The sequence below is a fragment of the Sciurus vulgaris genome (genome assembly GCF_902686455.1).
Source record: "Sciurus vulgaris genome assembly, chromosome: 10".
In the NCBI taxonomy this organism is placed as follows: domain Eukaryota; kingdom Metazoa; phylum Chordata; class Mammalia; order Rodentia; family Sciuridae; genus Sciurus; species Sciurus vulgaris.
This window is the reverse complement of record NC_136470.1, coordinates 10765303-10786948: the sequence shown is the minus strand read 5'-3', so window position 1 is coordinate 10786948 and position 21646 is coordinate 10765303. Positions and strand designations below refer to the sequence as shown.

The window sequence follows — 21646 nt, the reverse complement described above, 5'->3', positions numbered from 1 at the left end:
ATTTAGCTCACAGTTCTGGAGATTCAAGGACAAGGTCCTCACATTGGTGCAACTATGGAGAGGACCTCCTGGCACAGTGTTGGGTACTCCTGTGGAAAGAAGAGGACACTTCTTGAAACAAGAAGCTAGAGAATGATTCAGGCTGGTTTTTACAACAACCCTTGAGAGAGAGAGACCCAGTGGTCACTTGAGAGCTGCCCCATTCCCTTCTGGGGACAGCTCCCCAAGTGACCTAAGGATCTCACACCAGGGGCTTAACTTCCAGTACATTAACCTTTGGGTCCAATCCAAAGCAGGCCACAATAAATTCTTTTTTAGAACAGAAAGAAATAGAAAAAAAATGAACGTGTTGACCCCATTAATAACATAATTCAATAAAAAAATCATCTTTTAACCAGGTATTTCTACTAGTGGTTAATGAACTGACCAGGATCAGTTGTTTTGATTTCTTCTCTGTTCTCACCCTAGACTTTAATTATTTAGGTTGATTTGAAGATTATAGTAATCAGATTGAATATCCATTTCATGAGAAAGTTCTTAAATAGTTGAAAACAAAACACAAAAATTGTGGATAGAGTTTTTTTCCCCCTCTCTTTATGTGATACATCTGAGGATGGGGATAAAGTCAAGTTGATTTGGTGAGGTTTAGTGTGAAAAGTGGTTTTTGTAAGAGGAAAGGTATGGGTTTGAAGGGGACAGAGGTCCACAAGGAGGAGGAAAGCCCACGTTTGAGTGAAGGCTCAGAAGACAAACATGAAGAATAGTATATGTGCCCGGTGCTTGTCTGTCTTGTCCTTTGTGTTTTAATACTTAGCCTTCAGTTGGCCACTTAAATCCACTAAGTGGAGTTTGCTCTGAGTCCCTGAAAGTCCCAGGACCCATGTGTTAGAACATCTAAAGAGTGCTTGGTTTTCTTTTGACCTCCTTCAGGTGTTACAAGAAGAAACTTCACAGTGGTGAAAGGGCCCAGTGACCCCTGGCATCCCATTTCTCTCTGCCCCTTAAACTTGGGGGTCGGTACTTATTACATTTCCTTTGTTTTCTCTTATTCCATTCTGCTCTAGGAATTTCAACTGCTGATTTGTTTTCAGGAACTTGTGGCCTTATTGCCGAGGTTTTTACAGTCACTTAAGTAACCTGCCACTGCTACCAAGGGAACGCCTTAGGATTTTGCCCAGCACTCTGCCAGTCAGCCCAGAGCTTTTCCTGGCCTTCCCTGGCTTTCTCCCCTGGCTCTCATTCTATCAACATTCTTATTAAGTGTTTTCAAGAAAATAAACCTTAAGGGAATAGAAGAAGCTAAAAGTACATAGCCAAAGTCTGCCAAAGTTTACTCAAAAACCTGGTATTTGCCAGTGTTTCTAGTTCCATCTCTCAGCTCATCCTGGGTAATGGTGATTTAGATTTGGGTGGTGGTAATGTGGAAGACAGATTAGATTCATTATATTCTATATTTTGGAGGAAAAATTTTAAAATCTTATTAATGGATTAGAAATAAGAACTGAGGAATGAGAATTAAGGTTTTTTTTAATTTATTTTTTTATTTAATTTATCATACTTTATTCCTTGTATCAATAGGTTAAGAAAGTAAAATTTTCCCAGGTACTGATTTATAGATACAGTTTATAAGTGGAATCAAAAAGTTCAGTTTCACAAACAGTAACATTCAGTGATCTCTTTAAATGCAATTTTAATCCTTATTTTAAGCTAAGGTAAATAATTTAATGCAATAAGCAAACTACACACTAAACCTGTATATTCTGAACTACAACAGTGTTTCCTGTAGTTACATATGGTTTTAGTCAACTACACATTTCCATGAGTACTTACAAATACGTTAATAACGCTACCCCAAATGCTTATCCTGCCATTAACTCATTGAACATTGTCATTCCTGCTACTGAAAATAGATGATCGTGAAAAATGAGTTTTAAAACTTAAAAAGTAATATAAGTCCCAAAAGGTTTTAAATCAAAAAGGCCTTTCAACATGGAAGCATCAACATGAAACTTTAAGTTTCTAAAAAAATAAAATAAAAAAATCACTTTAGAAAAGAATATTAAAACAAATTATCTTTTAAGACACATAAACATTCTTAGAAAAACTTGTAGTTTCAAATATCATCTCCTTAAAAGAAACACAAACCAGTTCACTATCTTTACTAACCTCTCAGACCACAGTTGTCTAAAAACTTTAGAATATATAAGGCATATGTCTCAGCTGGCACAGTCAAAATGACATTTAGATTTCACATATTAAATAGCTGTAGTATAGCTTATAATGGCATAAATGTACCTAATACATAAATACTGCTTCATCCTTTAGATAGTCAAAAGTCAGAAGGAACTGCATAATTTTCAAGATACTTTAACGTATGTGTAGTCATTAAAACCCAGTAAGTAATTCAAGTATAGTTGTGTAAAGGCAGGCAATTGAAGGCTCAAGTATCGATCTAAAATCAAAGACATGAAAATAAAGACTGAAAACTTTGTTTTTCCATCTTTCATTCACATGCCTAGGTATTAGAACATTACTGTAGAAAATACACAATTATTTTATATGATTTCCACAGAAAATAACAAAATTTCATAAAGTACAAAAAGTATCAAGATCCATAGTTTGCTTCATCAAATGCTTTTCTAGCTCATTTCAACTCTTCGTTCATAGTAAGCAAGTCTTTAACCCTAGCAAACTTCCTTGGGTCCTTTCGAATCAAGAAGACGATATCTTCAACTTGTACTCGACCTTGTCTTCCAATTGACATTGCCTTGTGAGTCATTTCAGTGATGAACTCTATGACAAGGTCTTCAAGAATATCCACTGACGCAGTGTAAGGGTTCTGGTCATCCCCAAACCCATACATCATACATCGTAATTCTTTAGAAAAAAGTCTCTTTCTTTTACCCTGCCCACCTTCTGCACCTCCTCCAATTTCTTCATTTTCCTCCTCAAAGGTAGGGTCTTCTTCCTCATCTGCCATCCCACTAGTCCACCAGCCTACAGTCGAGAATTAAGGTTTTTAGCTTGAATAACTGGATGGATGGTGTCACTACATACTGAGATGTTAAGAACAGGAAGAGGAAAGGTTTTGGAGAGGAAATCAAAAGGTCCGCCATGTTTGAGGGCCTACTAGATTTCAGGTTGAGATATTCAGGGGTCAAGGATGACTACCTCTGCCTGAAGCTTAGAAGGGACAAGTCAGCCCTAGAGAGTGAGTATGGAACGGGCTGAAAACCCTGGGACTGAGTCAGATGTCTTAGGGCCTTGGTGTAACGTGACACTGAAAGCTATAGTGAAAGACATAGCCAGAAACGGAAACCGACAGGAGTGAGTGGACAGGATTAGTGTTCTAGTAGCCAAGGAGAGAAGTCTTTCAAGGAAGTGGGAAGTGGGCTGGGGTTGTAGTTCAGTGGTAGAGCGCTTGCCTAGCAAATATGAGGCTGGGTTAGATCCTCAGTACTACGTAAAAATAAATAAATGAGTAAATAAAATAAAGTATTGTGTTCATCTACAACTTAAAAAAAAAAGATCAAAAAAAGAGAAAGTGAGTTATTTTTGAAGAGTGAGGTAAGGCTAGAATAGGAAAGTGGTATTGGATTGGACATGACTAGCTAGTGAGTGACCTTGTAGATCACTGGAGAGGTCAGGACCAGGGAAGCTTTAGCTGAAGGGAGGGAGCTTAACTGTACAGAGGAGACAGCTGGAGGAGCTGTCAGCTGAATTGTGCTGGCACTTTATAGAGGGAAGAAGATCAGTGATGCAGAGAGATGGGAGAATTTCCAGGATTAAGATTTAGCACTAGAAGAGGTGGATGGCATTTAGAAGATAGCCTTGGGTAGATTTAATTTAATTAGAAAATCTTTTGTTCAGAAAAGGTCGTTGATAAGTCTTTGAAGTGATTTTTAAAAGCTTAATGGGTCATATAGTGGAAAAAATATGATATAAGAAAAGATTTTAACCAATTTGGAAGATTAAAAGAAGTTTTCAGGGACTGTGGTTCATGGGTTCATGTTTTTTTTTTTAACTGGTGATTGATTTTGTGATATCTTTATTGTGCCAATTAATTTGAGATATTTTAAAGTCTTCTTTCTCAATATCTTTGAGGTTAGCCTCCTTGTAAGATTACAGATCAGCCACACACCGTGACTTACACCTGTAGTCCCACCCTACTTAAACTGAGGTGGGGAAGGCGATTAATAAAATATTACCCAATGAAACCCAGAATAGAGCTTTTCTTTCTCTCTGCTGGATTTTTTTTGTGGGGGGCGGTGAGTATGAGGGATTGAATTCTGGGGCTCTTGACCACTGAGCCACATCCCCAGCCCTATTTTGTTTGTTATTTCCGCAATTCCGTGGTGATGGGGACTCGAACCCAGGCCTTGTGCATGCGAAGCAGGCACTCTATGTGATGGGCTATATCACCAGCACCCTATTTTGTATTTTTCTTAGAGACAGGGTCTCACTGAGTTGCCTAGTGCCTTGCTTTAGCTGAGGCTGGCTTTGAACTCGAGATCCTCCTGCTTCAACCTCCCGAGCTGCTGGAATTATAGGCATGTGCCACTGTGCCCGGCTCTCTGCTGGATTTTTAATATCAGTAAACATTGTTACTGTTTTTAAAATGAAAATGATTCCCAAACCAGGGAAATTTAACAAATGGTAAAATGAATTCAAGACAACTTTCTCAAAAGATTTTAGAATTGTATTTGAAAGAAATTATCATGTGCCTGAGAGTATCAACCCAGAAAGACCAACACTAAGATATATTCCAATAAAAGAAAAATATTACTTAGGCATGTAGAAAAAGAAAGCACATGACTTATATAGCAAAGAAAATTAGACCAACTTCAGACTTATCCTTAGCAGTACTTTCTTTGTGTTCTTTGTGCTAGGAGAACATGAAGTCCCATTTAGGATTTCTAGGGAAAGAATGAACTAAGGACTTTGTCCAGGTAAATTGACTTTCGAGTAGAAAGAGTATAGACAAACTGGGGTGGGGCAACTTGTAAGGACTCACAAAATACTGACATGAGTCCTTTGTGAGGAATCTATTAGAGAATGTGCTCTAACCTCTGTTCACCTATTCACTTACCCTTCTATCCATCCATGTGTCTCCTCGCTGTGTCCACTGAAAAGGACAGGAAACAATGGTCAATGCTAGCAGCAGAGAACAACTGCCCCAATCAAGGGGCACTCCCTGCTTCTTGAAATGTTTTTCCATGGCTACTAGAACACCAGCAGTGAGCCCAGATTGTATACGTGAAATACTATTTCTCATTAATGGAAACATGAGTTTCCTGGAGAAATGGGCTGATCCAAGGTCTTGTGTGAGATGGACATGATGAGCTTGAGAGGACTTATTTTTGTAATACTGGTTAGCAAGGAAGGTATCAGAGAGTAATAGTTCTCAGCCTATTGGAAGAGGTTCACATTGGCCAAAGATAGGACACTTTGAACTTTAGTAATAATAAGTGATCATTGCCGTGGACTAAAACTTAGAAAATATGTTTAAATTTGTGACTCAGTGATGAGATATATATTTTAAAATAATAATCACTTTAAGAGACTTAAATTCATTATCTTGAAAATAGGAAAAGAAGGAATGAAGCATTTGCTTTGCTTTTCCTATGTGATTTGTATAACTGAATAGCCAACCAATTGATCCTTATTAAAAGTACCTCTTTATAAAAGTATTCCAACTTAGAGTTGGTAGAACTAGAATACCACTATTTTGCAACTCCTCATAAATGAATAAGTACCAGTGATTGTCAAGATCACTAAAAGATAGTGCATGTCCTATGTTTCCAATAGTTCTGACAAAGACATCCATCCTGAGTCTGATCCAGTTATTGGATTTAGCTGCCTATTTGCAGGAATTCAGAGGATAGAGGTAAATTTTGAGATGTACTGTGAAGATTTGAATCAATACAGTTCAGATAGGAAAATGCTACAAGTTAAATGGTTTGGGTTTTTCATAGATCAATTGTTAAGAAAAGGGATGGAGAGGGCCTATAGATTAAAAGAAACTTAACAGTAATTTCAGCACTGGGATTTCTGGCCAGAACAGGATGAGATCAGCAGATTCTTCCCCTAAGCACTAACATAGAATGGGCAAAATTGATAAAACCCTGTCAGTACTCTGCAAATAAATGAAGGGCATATGACTCTCTGAGATTTGTTTGTGTGTTAAAAACTGCTAAGATTCAGGGGTGAACAGAGGGAACACTAGAAATCTGGAAGTCTTTGCTGGGCATGTTTTATTCTCCAACCCTTCAGCTTGGTTAATATAGAAGTTCTGCTGGGATGGGCAGGTTGTGCATATTGGCATGCTTGCTAGTGCGACTCACTTCACTTGCGGGGTGAGTGTGATACCAGTGCCCAGCAGCCTTGTCAGCAGTGAGATGATCTTGGCAGCAGATGAGCTGATGTGACCAATATTTCTTAGACCTAAAGTTGTGTCATGGCCAGGGCAACTGTATTCCCAGTTAAGCTGTGCACATTGTGCTTGAGATGAGGGTAGACCTGAGCCCACTGCAAACCCTTCACCAGCCCACAAACTATGTGCCTGTTGGCTGGGTGTACAAAAGGGCCCTGTGGAAAAAAAGGTATTGAAGTTGAGGAAGAAACCGAAAAGAAAGGAAAGATTTTAATTCTAATACTTCTTTTATTTATGTATTTATAAAAATATTTCCTATCAAATATTTGGTTATCCCTAGGTACAGGATGTATAGGAAAGACAGGTTAAATGGTTATTATTATTATTTTTTGGTTCCTCTTTATTTATTAGTTTTCAAAGTAATAAATTGATTGCCTGGCATTTTTCTTTGAGAATCAATTAGGATTTGTTGTTGTTTATTTGTTTTAAAACAAAATGTCATTGTGAATCCTTGAATTTACTTACATTTTGTGACTTTTAAGTTCATTGTAGTTATTATTCTTACTGGTCCTTGTCTTGATTCATCCCTCCTGAATTTGAATCTTGTTCTTTTGATGTGAACCTTGATATAATGTTTTATACACTTCAACATGATAAATAATCTGAATTAATCGCTACATTATATTTGGGGGAGGGTGTGTTGGGTATCAAATTCAGAGCCTCTTGCATGCTAGGCACATATTCCCACTGAGCTACAGCCCCATGTTTTACACGGAAAGATATTACAGCTGGAAAGTGGTTTTCTTCTTCAAGCAGTATAGGGTTAGTTGTCACCGAATGTTGAAATGTGATGAATGTGAATTTCCTTGGGTATTCTTTTCTGTAGGTATAGGAGGTATCGCCAGCATGCCACCGCTTACAGCTGTTGCTCCAGTGCCAATGGGATCCATCCCAGTTGTTGGAATGTCTCCACCCTTAGTATCTTCTGTTCCTCCAGCAGCAGTGCCTCCCCTGGCTAACGGGGCTCCCCCTGTCATACAGCCTCTGCCTGCATTTGCTCATCCTGGTATGTGACCTGCCAAAACTGTAGACTGAATTTCCACAGCTTTTATTTTGCTGTCTATTCCTGTTAAATCTCTTTTCACTTCCTTATTATATTTAAATGGTATTTTATTCCAAGGAAAATACCTTTTTTTCCCTAATTTATTTTTCATTTTTTCCCCAACATACTAAGTGGCATATACTAGGGTAGAGAGGGGAGAAGGGAATGGAATTGTCAGTCTCTGTGAACAAAGGTAAACTCAGCAGTGAAAGTCAAGAGCATAATTTTTCTTTAACTGAAGTTGAACAGTGTTTTTGAGCATTTTGTATTTTCATGTATCAGTTACTACTTTTCTTTAGCTGCTATGAATTGCTGATAAGCAAGCATCCCCTAGGAATTAAGTCATGTGCGGGGGAAAAGTGAAATCACTTGATTTTTTTGAGGAGGTAGAATGAATCAGGCAGAAAAGGAAAGGAAGTTATTTAAATGATTAAACATATTAAGCCCATAGAATTACATATTTGCTTAATTGAAGAACAGAATTTCAAAGTTCCTTGTTTATTTCAATTTGAGGCTTTATTCAGTCTTTTCCTATAGTTAAAAGAAAGCATAAACTATATATAGTCTTAGTCTAACACATCTTAACAGTTCATATCAGTATGAAAAAATTTTTTTAACTCTTTGGATATGTCTGAGTAAGTTTAATACTGATAGCAGCATGGATTTTAGCATTATATTTGAAACATTTCTATTTCTGAGATGCCCTGGATTTACTATATGTGTTGGGTTGTGTTTCTGAGTTGTAGCCAAAGAATCTAGCAGCATTCTTTGACTAAGATTTTTTGTCACATGTAGTTCTTTGTTCATGTATAATCATGCCTTCAGATGTGATAGCAGTTGAGAAAGCGCATGCAGTTCTTTTTCTAATAGTATTGGTGAATCCATGAGCTCTGAGTTTCATTTTCTTTTGTGGTTAGTGGTAGATGTTGCAGTGCAGAAGGCAAGGGTGAGGGGAATGTGGCCATGGCTCATGGTGTTTTTTGTCTGACACAAAACTAATCAGGTCAAATGAGAATCAGATACAAAAGCTGTCCCTCCCTAGTATCACATGTTATCTGGCCAAGACTTGGCAGACTGACTTCTTGGCTTTGACATCTGGAACTGATAATTCAGCACTTTAGTGCAGTCAAGAAAATGACATCTTACTGGGTGCAGTGGCACATGTCTGTAACCCCAGCAATTCGAGAGACTGAGGCAGGAGGTTCACAGTTTGAGGCCAACCTCACAATTTAGCAAGGTGCTAAGCAATTTAGCAAGAATTCTGTCTCAAAATGAAAAGGGCTGGAAAGAAGCTCAGTGATTCAAGTGCTCCTGAGTTCAATCCCTAGTATCTCCCACCACCCCCTAAATGCCACCTTATATATTTAAACTGTTGCTTTTTAAACTATTGGAACAGATCTAATAAATGCTCAATGAAGTGCAAAATTTTATGGATGTTGGTGTTACTGCTTAGTTAGATAAGTCTCAATAGAAAGTAAATCTAGAAGCATTTTGGCAAGAGGACAGATACTAAGAGAGGAAATAGAACTCTTTTGAGTTCAGGTTGGAAAACAAGGAGGAGTTGTTTCTGCTTTAGGTTTTCCTTCTTTTTTGTTTTGTGTGTGTGTGTGTGTGTGTGTGTGTTTTTTTTTTTTTCCTTTTTCTTTTTTGGTACTGGGGATTGAACCCAGGGGTGTTTTACCACTGAGCTACATCCCCAGCCCTTTTTATTTTTTTATTTTGAGATACGGTCTTGCTAACTCATTGAGGGCCTCACTAAGTTGCTGAGGCTGGCCTCGAACTTATGCGATGCTCCTTATCGGTGTGTTTGTGACCCTGCCTGGATGACTGTGTATTTTAATTTTTGTTAATAGGGGAAAGTTTCTTATCCTTGTAGAATTAAAATTGTTCAACATTTATTTTTATAGCAGCCACATTGCCAAAGAGTTCTTCCTTCAGTAGATCTGGTCCAGGATCACAGTTAAACACTAAATTACAGAAGGCACAATCATTTGATGTGGCCAGGTAAGCTTGCTTGTTTTTAATGGGAAGTTTGGTTAAAGTCATTATCTGCTTAACTCATAAATTTGTAAAAAAAAAAAAAAAAAAAAATTATGGACCCTTTTTATTTTTTATCTTCTTTCATTTTTGTAGAATGTTAATAATAATTTAAAAATTCTTGATAATGTCACTGGGTTTTATCATTTCTTTGTTGCAGAGATGACAAATCAAAGACTTGTCATTTCTTTAAAAGTTTTATGTGGTTTTTTTTTGTTTTTTTTTTTTAAGGGGATAACAAAAAGGTAGCTGTTGGGGGTGGGGGTGCAGGTCAGTGGCAGAGTATTGCCCAGCATGGGAAAGGAGGTCCTGAATTCAATCCCCAGTACCCTCACCCCTGCAAAGAAAAGTAGCAAACATTTTTTAAATAGTAAAATAGCAGTCTAATTAGGGGGGAAAAGTAAATGACTGTTTCTTGTTAGTCACTTAAAAGTTTATGTATAAAAATTATATATGAAGATTGGAGCCACAGTTTATCTTAGTTTTAATTCTGTCTCAGATAATCTCATGGAGTCTGTCTGGCTCATTAAAAACCCTATTAAAGGCCAATTTTTATTAAAATGAATTATTCGGATTAATGGACAATTCCCCTTAATCAAATGTGTGGCTCAGTTATTGGAAAACTCACATGATCTTACTGCTTTTATATTGACCATCTGTAGTTTTGTATTTTATTTATTTATTGGTACCAGGGGTTGAACGCAAGGGCACTTAACCTCTGATCTACATCCCCAGCCTTTTTTAATATTTTGAGACAAGGTCTCTCTGAGTTGCTTTGGGCTTCATTAAGTTTCTGAGGCTGGCTTTGAACTCACAATCCCCCTGCCTCAGCCTCCCAAGCTGCTGGGATTCCAGGCCCCACAGTGCCTAGCTCTATTATATTTATTTATTACATTTAAATTATATTTGTATTTTCTTCTAATTTTTTTCCCTTTGCATTCTGCTACTCTAAGTTGAAAAATTAAGTTCATCTGTAAGTAGTCTTAAAACCCTTGGAATGAAAGAGGATGTAAATGAAGGTAATTCCAGCCTTTCTTTGTCAGTCCTCATTAAAATTCTTTCTTAAGTGAAGCAGGTCATTTTTCTTCATTAAAGAGAATAATGTGTTGAATATAATCCAATAATGCATTCCCTTTAAAAAAAAAACAATTTAAAGAAAATCCATATCCCAGCACTGACCAAAAAAGAAAAAAGGAAAGAGAAAGAAGGAAAACCCAACCAGTGAAAAACACTGTGCCAAAAGCTGTGCACAATAACTGATTCATCCACATAAGTCGACTCTTGTTTTCTGTGTTATAGATTAGGGACAAGGTAATTAATCCAAGGTAATTATCCAAGGTAATTAATTTGTTAAGTGTCAGTGCTGAGTTGTACTCAGTTCTTTCTGAACTGCCAATTTTCTCTAAAAAATTTCAGTTCATTGTGGTGTACAGATATGTGTGTTCCATTTCATTAAGTTGCTAATCTTAAAATGATCGAAAATTTATGGAACATCTTCTTTGCTGGATATCTTATTAATCCCATTCAACCCCACAACTGCCTGTGTGTACGTATTGTCTCAGGATTGTGAATGAGGAGGCAAACCCAGAGAAGTTATGTACCTTTCATATAATTTACAGCTGAGTAAATGGTACAGTTGAAATTTAAACTCATATCATGTGACCCTAGTCCTATATTGTTAATTTTTTGTAACAATAGAATGAATGTTATTCATTATTAGCAAAAATCAATACTATTGGGTTGGGGTTGTAGCTCAGTGGTATAGTGCTTGCCTCACATATATGAGGCACTGGATTTGATCCTCAGCACCACATAAATAAATAAAATAAAGATATTGTGTCCATTTACAACTAAAAACAAATTTTTTTTATTTATATTTAAATTTTTAGACTGCATTTTGATTCATTGTACACAAATGGGGTGTAATTTTTCATTTCTGTGGTTGTACACAATGTAGATTCACACCATTCAGTAATCATTCATATACATAGGGTAATACTGTCTGCTCATTCTACTATCTTTCCTTCCCCTAACCCCACCTGCCCCATTTAAAAAAAAAAAAAAAAAAATACTATTAAGATAACTGAGCTTTTTTATGTTAGTATTCATCTTTTCAATAATCTAAAATTTCATCAAGTTTTTACAATGTAGTATCTACATTTTAGGTGATGTATTAATGAGTTTTTAGTCTATTTGGATTCTCAGGAATTAGAGAACCATGACATGATAAGTGTAATCTGGGACAGCTTCTGTGCATAGCACCCTTTATCACCAGGGTGCAGAAGCAAGATAGTTTCTTGACAAACAGGCAGGAGTTGGAATCAGCAAAATATTAGTTAAAATGAGAGAGTTGTTGCCCAGGTACTCACAGCAGAATAGATCACGGTAAGTGTTTTTTATTAAGAAATTCATAAAAATTGGAAAAGGTGGGCTTAGTACTTTTCAAGTGTTTGGGAATTACTTCCTGTGCTTTCTGAATTATATATAGTAAGTATAAGTGCATTGATAATACATATAACTCACGGTTAAGAGGTTAAAATTTTGCCTTTCCATGTGAGATATAGCTATTTTAATTGGAATGAAAGGAAGTTGTGTATGGGACATTAGTTCACTGGAAGTGGGGAGTACTGTCATTTTTACTGTCAACTCAACACTTGTGTTTGAATTACTTGATGTAGACATTAAACTTTCAACAAACTATTGGTACCAGTGTGATCGTTGTGTGGACCATGAAAGCTGAGGAACAAATCACCAGGGTTGTCTAGACCCAGACTGGCTGCTAGCCGTGGTTTCTTCAGGTTGCAGTTATAGCACATTGGCAGAGACAGGTCCCTGCTGGCTGGCAGTCAAGAAAGATGAGCTCTGTCCATTACTGCTCTGCTGATTTGCCATGGCCTTTGAAATGTTCTGTTCTTTCTCTGGAAAATTCTCCACTTGGTGGAAATTTAAACTTTTTATAATGAAATAATTTTACTTCATTAATAAATGGGTCCAATGCAGGGTATTGTGACCTACACCTGTAATCCCAACTGCTTGGGAGGTTGAAACAGGAGGATTGCAAGTTCAAGGCCAGCCTCAGCAAATTCAGTGAGACCATGCCTCAAAAGTTAAAAAACGTAAAAAGGTCTGGGGACTTAGCTCAGTTGTTAAGTGCCTGGTTCAATTCTGGTACTGCCTGCCACACCCCAAAAAGAGAGGAAAAGAAAAAGAAATGGGTCCCATATTTTGGTGTATAGAAAGTTAAATGTTTTGGAGAATTAATATCTTTCGAGGCACTTATTTGTTAGCAGTGTTTTTTAACCAAAGGAAATATTTCCTAGACACTTAGAAAAATGTATATTTTGCCTCAGTTCTAAAATTTTCTGTACATTTGTAGAACCTTGATATTTTTAAGTTATATATGTAACATGAAACTTGATCTTTTAAGTTTTCCATTTCTGGAAAAGTAATGAACTTACCTATTTTGAGAGAAATGTTTATAGTCTTAAAAACGGGAACGACCGAAGGTGAGCCTCAGTGCTAGAGCCCTTGCTAGTGCAGCCCGGGTTCTGCTCCCAGCACCACACGCACGCACACACAAGCTGGGGCTGGGGGAATGAAGGGCAACACTGCCCAAGTCGTATGTCTAGAGAAGTTCTTAGTGTGCGGTTTCTGAAGAACTTCAGTAAGCTGGTCCTTCCAACTAACCATCTTTTCCTCCTTCCTCTTTTCCTGGCAGTGTCCCTCCAGCAGCGGAATGGGCTGTGCCTCAGTCATCGAGACTGAAATATAGGCAGTTATTCAATAGTCATGACAAAACTATGAGTGGACACTTAACAGGTATTTACAAATAAAGATTAGTGAAATGTGATCTTTGTTCTAAATGCGGATTGTTTCTAGATACTGGGTCAGAGGTTTTTCCAAATGTCTATCTTTGCTGATTCCTAAGTAGTGTTTTTATTGTCTGGTTATCTTGTATTTGCAAGTACTGATAACTCCATCAGTAGTTACTTTATTCTTCTAAGCCTTCTTGGTAGAGTAGAACATAGACCAGGTATCCTCCTACACAGTGAAAGCCACTGATATGCAAATCGGGGCACTAATAAAGAAGCAGTGCTGTGAACGAAAACTAGCTTTAGGTTCTGAAGTCTAACTTAGCAGATGTTCTTGATGCTGCCCATCCCTCAGGCCAGAGTTTGAATTTGTGTGCAGTATGAAAAACAACCTTTACAGGAACATGGTTCTGCCACAGTCTCACTGGGGCTCACCTCTCTGGATCTTATTTCTTCATCTGTTAAAGGCCAGAGTAATTTATATGATTTCAGTGGATTTTTTAAAATTATGATGATACTGTTTCCACATAGAAAGATTGGAGGATGGTATTTACGATACCATCCAACACCTTTTTGTGAAGGGTTAAATACTTAAAAATAATTAACTTTGAATGCTATAGAGAACAACATAACATTAATAAAGCAAAATAGAGAATTTGAAGGATTGGTTGAGATTTTGAAGGGCTCTGCTCTAATCTCGAACCCTTTCCCCACAAAGGATCTTGGCCATCTCACATCAGCATGTATTTATCTAAAGGGACGAATACTATATACACACCACTGCCCTGTGTGCCAGACTCACCTCTGCTGAAGTAGTCATTGTCAGGTTTACATAGATGGTATGAAAAGCCAGTCTAGTTAGGGACACTGCAGGGACTTTCAGTAGTATAGTTTTAAGCCCTCTTTTACATTGTGTTTGACATGTGCACCACACACACCCAGAACCACATTGCCATCAAATCTGAAAATATGCCTTCAAAACACTGCTGATGTTTACTGTGGGTTAATGAAAACAGAATTAAAAATGTAACACTGATTTTGAAATTCTTTTTTGGTAAGATGTAATTAAAAAAAATTTTTGGTAGTGGTAGATGAACAGAATGCCTTTATTTTATTTGTTTATTTTTATGTGGTGCTAAGGATTGAATCCAGTGCCTCACACATGCTAGGCAAGTGCTCTGCCACTGAGCTCCAGCCCCAGCCCAGTAAGACATAAGTTTTTGAGTGAAATGCTGTATCTATATCCCAACGATGATGACCCAGGCACCTGAATATTTAGAGTTTTAAAATATAACCTGAGGCAGAAAGTAAGATTTGAAATGTACTGGGAAAAAAGCAGGTTTTGCTCTTGCTTATCTGTATGCTTGTTAGTACTTAGTTTCAGCAAGAGTTTAAGGTGCAAATTTGATTTTTGAATCAGACTTTCATGTAGTCATATCAGGTAGAAAAACTTATTATCGTGAATGGTAATAAATAAAATTTAATTTGTTTTAACATCATATACTTTTCAATTATTTATGCAGGCTATGTGTTGGGCTAAAAAGAGACTGTTGATGCAAGCAGAGATGGTTTGGTGGTGGTTGAAACACAAAGGTCATAGTCTTGATTGCAACTATGAAAATATTGTGTGAACTCAGAATCCCAAAAGCAATTAGTCATTCAACCGAAGGATAAAAGAAATATCAAGAAAGTTGAACCAAAGCCCTAGTATATAAAGAGACCCTAGTGAAATATATAATTTGATATTGTAATCTCTGTTCTTTTTTCTTGGTTTTGTGTGTGTGTTTGTATTTGTTTTAAAGGCACTAACAACAAATCCAAAACAAACAAAAACAAAAGAAAAATATTTTTAAAAGGACAAAAAGGAACTAACAAGCATCTTTATGAAGGCACACAATTATGACTTCTTAATCTTGTGCAGTAGTTCTCAACCTTGGAGTTGGGACAGTAGATGAATACCAGTAAAAAGTACAGGGGTTGTAGATTAATTTGTTTTGTATAAATAAGAGGAGAATTCGGGTTGTCTTTGTAGTATCACTTTTACTCCCTTATATTCACATGTGTTTTCATTATTAGCTCTCCAAGTATTATACATAGCCTGTTGCTTATCTGATCTGTGCTACATCCTGTATTAAGTGCTCATTGTTAATGTTCTTTCAGTTCTTAATGGGATTTCTGATTAACATTGTGTCTTATTTTCACATACTTATTTTGAATGCTCTCAGATTATGGCTACATCTGGAATGCCATTGATTGGTTCCATCAGAAAAAAGTGAGAACTTCTGATTTTGTGATATGAACTAGTCCTCTTTGGGAATGGAAGCTAATCTAGCAGTAGTGTTGTTTACTCCATGAAGAGCTATCAGTTTAACTGACATACATTATTAGGTGTACGCCCCCTTCTTTGCTCACAATTTGATGTGCATGTTATTACTCTGAGAGGACTTGTAAAATAGAGACGGCTCATTCTTTAATTAGGTTATGTAAGAAGCAGAAGTCTCATAATCTTATTAATGCTAGCCTTTCTTCTCAAAGTGATGTCTTATTATTGCATTAAGAAAGTGACCATTCCATTTGGTTTTTCTCCTGTTAATTAGGAAAGCTGAAATTGTCATTATTTGACATAAAGCATTAATTCCATGTAATTTTCTCTCTCCCGCTATTCAGACTTCCCTATTCAAACATGGATGCCCACAATTGAGTTTGTGAACTTGAGATTTCTGTTTATCCCCATAAGTTTCCTTGTCAGCCCATACTCTGGGTTTCCATGTGCACTTAAAGCTCAATATTATGCCGCTGTGTTATGCTAAAATGTTATCTTTGTTTTTGCTGATCTGCTTTAGTGTTTTCAAAATTGTTGTGAGATAGAATCAAGTTTTAGAATTGAAAGAGATAATTGTGATCTTCCAATGCAGGGATCAATGAGCTTTTTCTATAAAAGCAAGATAATAAGTTTTTTAGACTAGTAAGCCCTATGCTCTCTGTTGCAAGTACTTGACTTTCCACTGTAGCATGAACACAGCCATTTTTCATGTTTAAATGAATAGACTTGACAAAGTTTCAGTGAAACTTTATTTATAAAAACAGGTGACAGAGCAATATGATCTATGGGCCATAGTTTACCAGTTCCCCTTCCAGTTTTTTCCCCTTGTTTCAGAGATAGAGAAATTCATGTTATAGAATTAAAGTAGTTTTGTTAATGCCACATGACATTAAGGAGTCAGGGCTGAAATGTAAGTGTCCAGTATCTAGGATAGACTTGGTTCTCCACATTCCTGTTCACCTTTTTATTTGAAGAAGATAAAATATTAACTTTATATGGTTCTGGAATGGGGAGAATTGTTGTAAGTACTAATTAAAGCATTCACTCAAGTTTTGCTATTTCTACTTTAATGTTTTCAGCATTCTAAAAATAATGGTACAAAATCTAAAGAAAATAATGAATTCTCTTCTTTCCAATACATCAGAGAACATTTAGAATCTTTGCACTAACTTAGTAAAGAGAAATATAGTCATGTTTACCAAAATGAAAGGTTCACTTTTTTTTTTTCTTTCTTTTTTTGGTGGTGCTGAGGATTGAACTCAGGGCCTTGTGCATGCAAGTTAGGCACTTTACCAACTGAGCTATATCCCCAGCCCATTCCCTATTTTTTAAGAGCCCCAAACTGAAAAATGTCCTAATGCCCATCAAAGTAAAATGAATAATAAATTGTGATGTAATCACAGAATGATATACCATTTAGCAGTAAAGACTGTGTTCTACAGTCTTTTTAATACAACGATATATTAAACAAAATAAGCCAGACCTAATAGGGACACACTTTGTGGTTTGAAGTAGGTTATACTTGGGGGAAGGAGATGTAGAAGGGAGCCAAAGAGGGGCTCCTGGGTGCCAGTTATATATAAACACACATACCCACACTCACACATACATAAAAATACACACATGTGTGTACATGTATAGATATTCATGTGTGCTTTTCTGATACTTTACATGTAAATAAAAGTTAAAGTACTGTCAGTAGTAATAAATATTAACTGCCATTTATTGAGTATTTCGTTGTGCTAGCAATGTTATGATTCCTTAAATGGTGGATCATGGATATGTTAATCTGGAAAGCACCTCAGATGAAAAACTAACGTCCAAATAAGTAAGAAAATTTACCTCCCCAGAGCAACTCAGCAAAGTATAAGCTGAGCCAGGACTGAGGCCCACAGTCCCCTGGATTGTCAGGACTTTGTCCTTCCTTCTCTGGGCTTTGGTGTGCTGGGACCTTGTGATCCTGGGCCTCCCCTGCTTGCTGTGCAAACACTCATCCACTTCTGTGTTTTTTGAAGGGGGGACATTTAAAAACTGAAATAGCTGAATCTTGCCAACAAATTACTACAGCTTTCCGTTCCTTGGTCCTTGGATCTTCCTGGGATCACACAGCTTGACAGGCAGTGTTGGAATTAAGACACGTGTGTGTGTGTGTGTGTGTGTGTGTGTGTGTGTGTGTGTGTGTGTCTGTTTCTCTCTCTCTCATACTAATTTGCTTCAACACTCAATATCCTGTTGTATTTTTCTATCTGATATGTAAAGCTGATTTCTTGCCAGAAATGGAGATATTTGCAGTTATTTTAAGAAAATGAGACCTGATTTTGAAAGAAGAGTAGAAATTCCGAGAAGAAGTGTTTCTATATTTGCTAACATAGGAATTGTGTTCTAATCCTGGCTGTGATATTAGCCAGTTGTGCAACCTTGAGCAATTCAATTTTTTATTCTTTTCTTCTTCTTCTTTTTTTTTTTTTTTTTTTTTTAATACAATGAAGGGTTAGGAGTCCCCTGAGGCCCTTTCCTTATCTAAGCTACTCTGAATCCTCTCTGAACTTATGTGACGATGATCATGGTGGAGGTAGCAGATAGTGACCATGGAAAAGATGTTTAGTTTATAGTGATAAAGGCTCAGGTTTGTAAATAAAAGTCCAATTCAAATAGAGATGGTAATCTAGACAAAAGAACAGGTTATGTTTTGAAACTCTAATCTTTTACACACTCATTCCTTATTAAACACCCAGTGAACAAAAATGCAGATGCAGCGCTGTGCTCTTTGTTTCTTTTCTTTTGCTAGGGCTTAATTCCCTTTTTTAAAAGCCCCTAAGCTAATAGCAAATACCATGTAAAGCTCTGTGATTGCATGATATTGCATAGTTCATAAGCACAGCACTCTGGTCTTCCTGAGTTATTTTTTGCTGACTCATCTTTATGTCTTTTCCCTGGTTTCTCCTCCCACCGCCCCTGCCCCCATTTCTGTTTAGGTCCCCAAGCAAGAACTATTCTTATGCAATCGAGTTTACCACAGGCTCAGCTGGCTTCAATATGGTAAGGAATGAAAACATCTTGGTTTGTATCAAGTGGAGACTTTATTTCTTAAATTGGTATGACCTCATGGATTTTTAGGTTAACATCATTATTTAGGAGGGATATTTGAAATACACTTAGTTTTCAGGGAGTTGTGATGATTACTGCTCTTTTCCCCTGCTAATTTGGAAAAACACAAAAGCAGAAAGACTTGTATGGTGAATTCTTAAGAACTAGTAACGCAACTTAACCGTTCTCAACCATGGCTGGTCTTGGTTCTCTTATTGACAATTGGGACCCTATAATTTCTTTACTGCAGAGGGCTGTCCTGAGCATTATAGGATTGTTTTTTTCTCAATGCTGGAGATTGAACCAGCAAGTGCTTTACCAAAGTAATCACCAACCTCTATTTTGTGATAATTTTTAATAGCTCCTGATGGATATCATCTAGGTCTTCTTACATTTAAATGTTAATGAGAATAGTTTCTTAACAAAGCATATATCTTCTTATGTTTTTAAAAAATATTATGTAATCGTTTAATTTTGAGCTTTTATATTATTGTTTAAAGTGTGCATCTTTTAGTTACATGTTGATGACCGTGCCTGGAAAGTGAACCTGCTCATATGCAAATTCATGACCTCCATGCAGGGCACACTGATTTGGTTTCTTCTCAAGTGACTGAGCTTTAATGCTGGTCAACCTCTAGGGTAACTGAGGCAGGAAGATTGCAAGTTCAGTGCCAGTCTCAACAACTCAGTGAGACCCTGTCTCAAAATGAGAAATAAAGAGATGAGGATGTGGCTCTCTCCCTAGCACCCCCACCCCCCAGCTCTGTCCCTAGGATTACCCCCCAATAAAAGGAAAAAGAAGAAATTAAAACTTTTATTTTAAAGCCTTCTGAAAAATACATTCAAGGCATCTCCTCTTAGAATGTTATATTCTTCATTCTGAAAGGATAGTGTTTTTTTTGGGGGGGGGGTGGGTACCAGGGATTGAACTCAAGGGCACTCCACCACTGAGCCACATCCCCAGGCCTATTTTGTATTTTATTTAGAGCAGGTTCTCTCTGAGTTGCTTAGCGCCGTGCTTGTGCTGAGTTTGGCTTTGAACTCGCTGTCCTTCTGCCTCAGCCACTGGGATTACAGGATGTGAACCACTGTGCTTGAGCAGGATACTTTAATTAAATATTTGTAACCATAATTACTCAATTATAAGGAAAAAAAGAATTCTAATGTATTTACCTAGGAGTAGCTGACTGTGGGGTGTGAAAAGGAGAGAACAAGAATGAGCAGGAAGGGTTTTCATTTGTGGCTCTGTTCTTTTTAAAAATGGGTATCTGGCATCTGGGACAGACAAAACTAGAGGGACAGAAAAGACTACAGGGGTGCCAGGACCTGGGTGGGAGAAAGGGAAGAATTGACTGAAGGGAGTTGTTGGGGATTCTGGGTTGTGTTGACTCTGTTCCCTGCAGTGATAGTTCTATAGCTGTTTGTCAAAACTTGCAGAATTGTACTTTAAAAAGGGCAAATGTTACTGTGTGAATATTTTATAATAAAAATTTATGGCACCTAAAGAAATGTCAGAATTAAGAGGAGAGCTTCTTGAGTTTTGCCATTGACAAAGCCAGTTTCCTAATGTAGCATTTGTCTTCTTAATATTCTGGTGAACAGATGTGTTGTCTTGCATCTTCTTTTGTCAAGTAAAATCATATTCTTGTACTTGCTAGGAAAATCTGTTTACTGTAATCAGCTACTTGGACAGTTCATTATCAAGAATGATGGAAACTGAATCCCTAGAATGAGGAGGAAAGGCCTTGACTCTGTGAATGGGAGCCATAGAGATCCAGCCTCGTAGGCCTGTATTAGAATTGGGCAGTCCATCCGAAGAGGCAAATCTGGCCTTTGCCTGTTTCCTCCCCCGCCTCGGTGCTGGGGATTGAACCCAGGGCCTTGTGCTTGCAAGGCAAGGACTCTACCAATTGAGCTATATCTCCAGCCCTTCGCTTGTTTTTGTAAATGAATTTTTATTGTTAAAACAGCCATGCCTGTTCGTTTACATATTGCCTATGGCTTCTGCAAGGGCAGAATTCAGTATGATAGAGATTGTCTTACAAACCATACAGTATTGGCTGTATTGACCCTGAATGTGATATATTTTAAACGGGCTTCCCAGGACTGAGAAGACTATTATTGCAATCATAGTTAGCAGTTGAGTGCTGAACACCATCCCAACTATACTGAATATCTCATTTTATTCTTGTAATGGTATGAAACAATATTATTTTTATAAAGTGAGGCAGATAGACTCAATTGGCCTAGGATAAGAATTAAAATACACACCTTTTAAATCAATCCTTCATGCATTTTCATGAAACTGGAAATGAAATGTTTTTGTTGATTAGGAATCTTTCTGACATTGATCAAGATGGAAAACTCACAGCAGAAGAATTTATCCTGGCTATGCACCTAATTGACGTTGCTATGTCTGGCCAACCACTGCCACCTGTCTTGCCTCCAGAATACATTCCACCTTCTTTTAGGTAAGGGACATTTGGCTTTTGTTAGGAATTATGTGTTGAGTATGTTAATTCCATATTTGGCTTTGTTCACTGTATCTAATAGTGATTTCCATTCCTGGCAAGTAAATGGAATACCTGTGAATTCAAGAGAATCTTCCAGTCCAGGTTCTGTGTTAATCCTGGACCTTTTTGTTGTACAGGGTATTTGTAGTATATTAGTAAATGCAATCAAGTAAAACATTAAAAGATTTTTGTATCAAAATATAATTGAAAACTGAATACACCCATATATAGGAAATAAAGCAAGGAAATCACAGATGTGTATTATGCACATTTCAGAGATAACAAAAATGCTGGCAATACAGAAAGTATAACCAGAAGGATAATTAAATGAAATTATCCTCATCTGAAATAGTCTGAATTGACATGTCAAGAGAGCCTCCAAGTTCTAGACGGGACCCC

At 37.1% G+C, this 21646-nt stretch overlaps 2 protein-coding genes across 2 annotated transcripts in view; one reads left to right on the top strand and one right to left on the bottom strand.

The window, feature by feature from the left end:
* Positions 1-21646, top strand: part of ITSN1 (intersectin 1) — a 224682-nt gene that overhangs the window by 68443 nt on the left and 134593 nt on the right. The window contains 5 exon segments of the mRNA XM_079101367.1: positions 7260-7439; positions 9383-9479; positions 13231-13331; positions 18623-18686; positions 21068-21205. Coding sequence (XP_078957493.1) covers positions 7260-7439; positions 9383-9479; positions 13231-13331; positions 18623-18686; positions 21068-21205 — 580 coding nt within the window.
* Positions 1545-2985, bottom strand: LOC306638177 (transcription initiation factor TFIID subunit 13-like). Its single transcript, XM_079101365.1, has one exon. It carries the CDS (start codon positions 2978-2980, stop codon positions 2645-2647), a length of 336 nt encoding a protein of 111 aa, XP_078957491.1. The 5' UTR covers positions 2981-2985; the 3' UTR covers positions 1545-2644.

Excerpts from the sequence above, each read along its gene's own strand:
- LOC306638177 (XM_079101365.1), bottom strand. The coding sequence starts at position 2,980 with ATGGCAGATGAGGAAGAAGACCCTACCTTTGAGGAGGAAAATGAAGAA.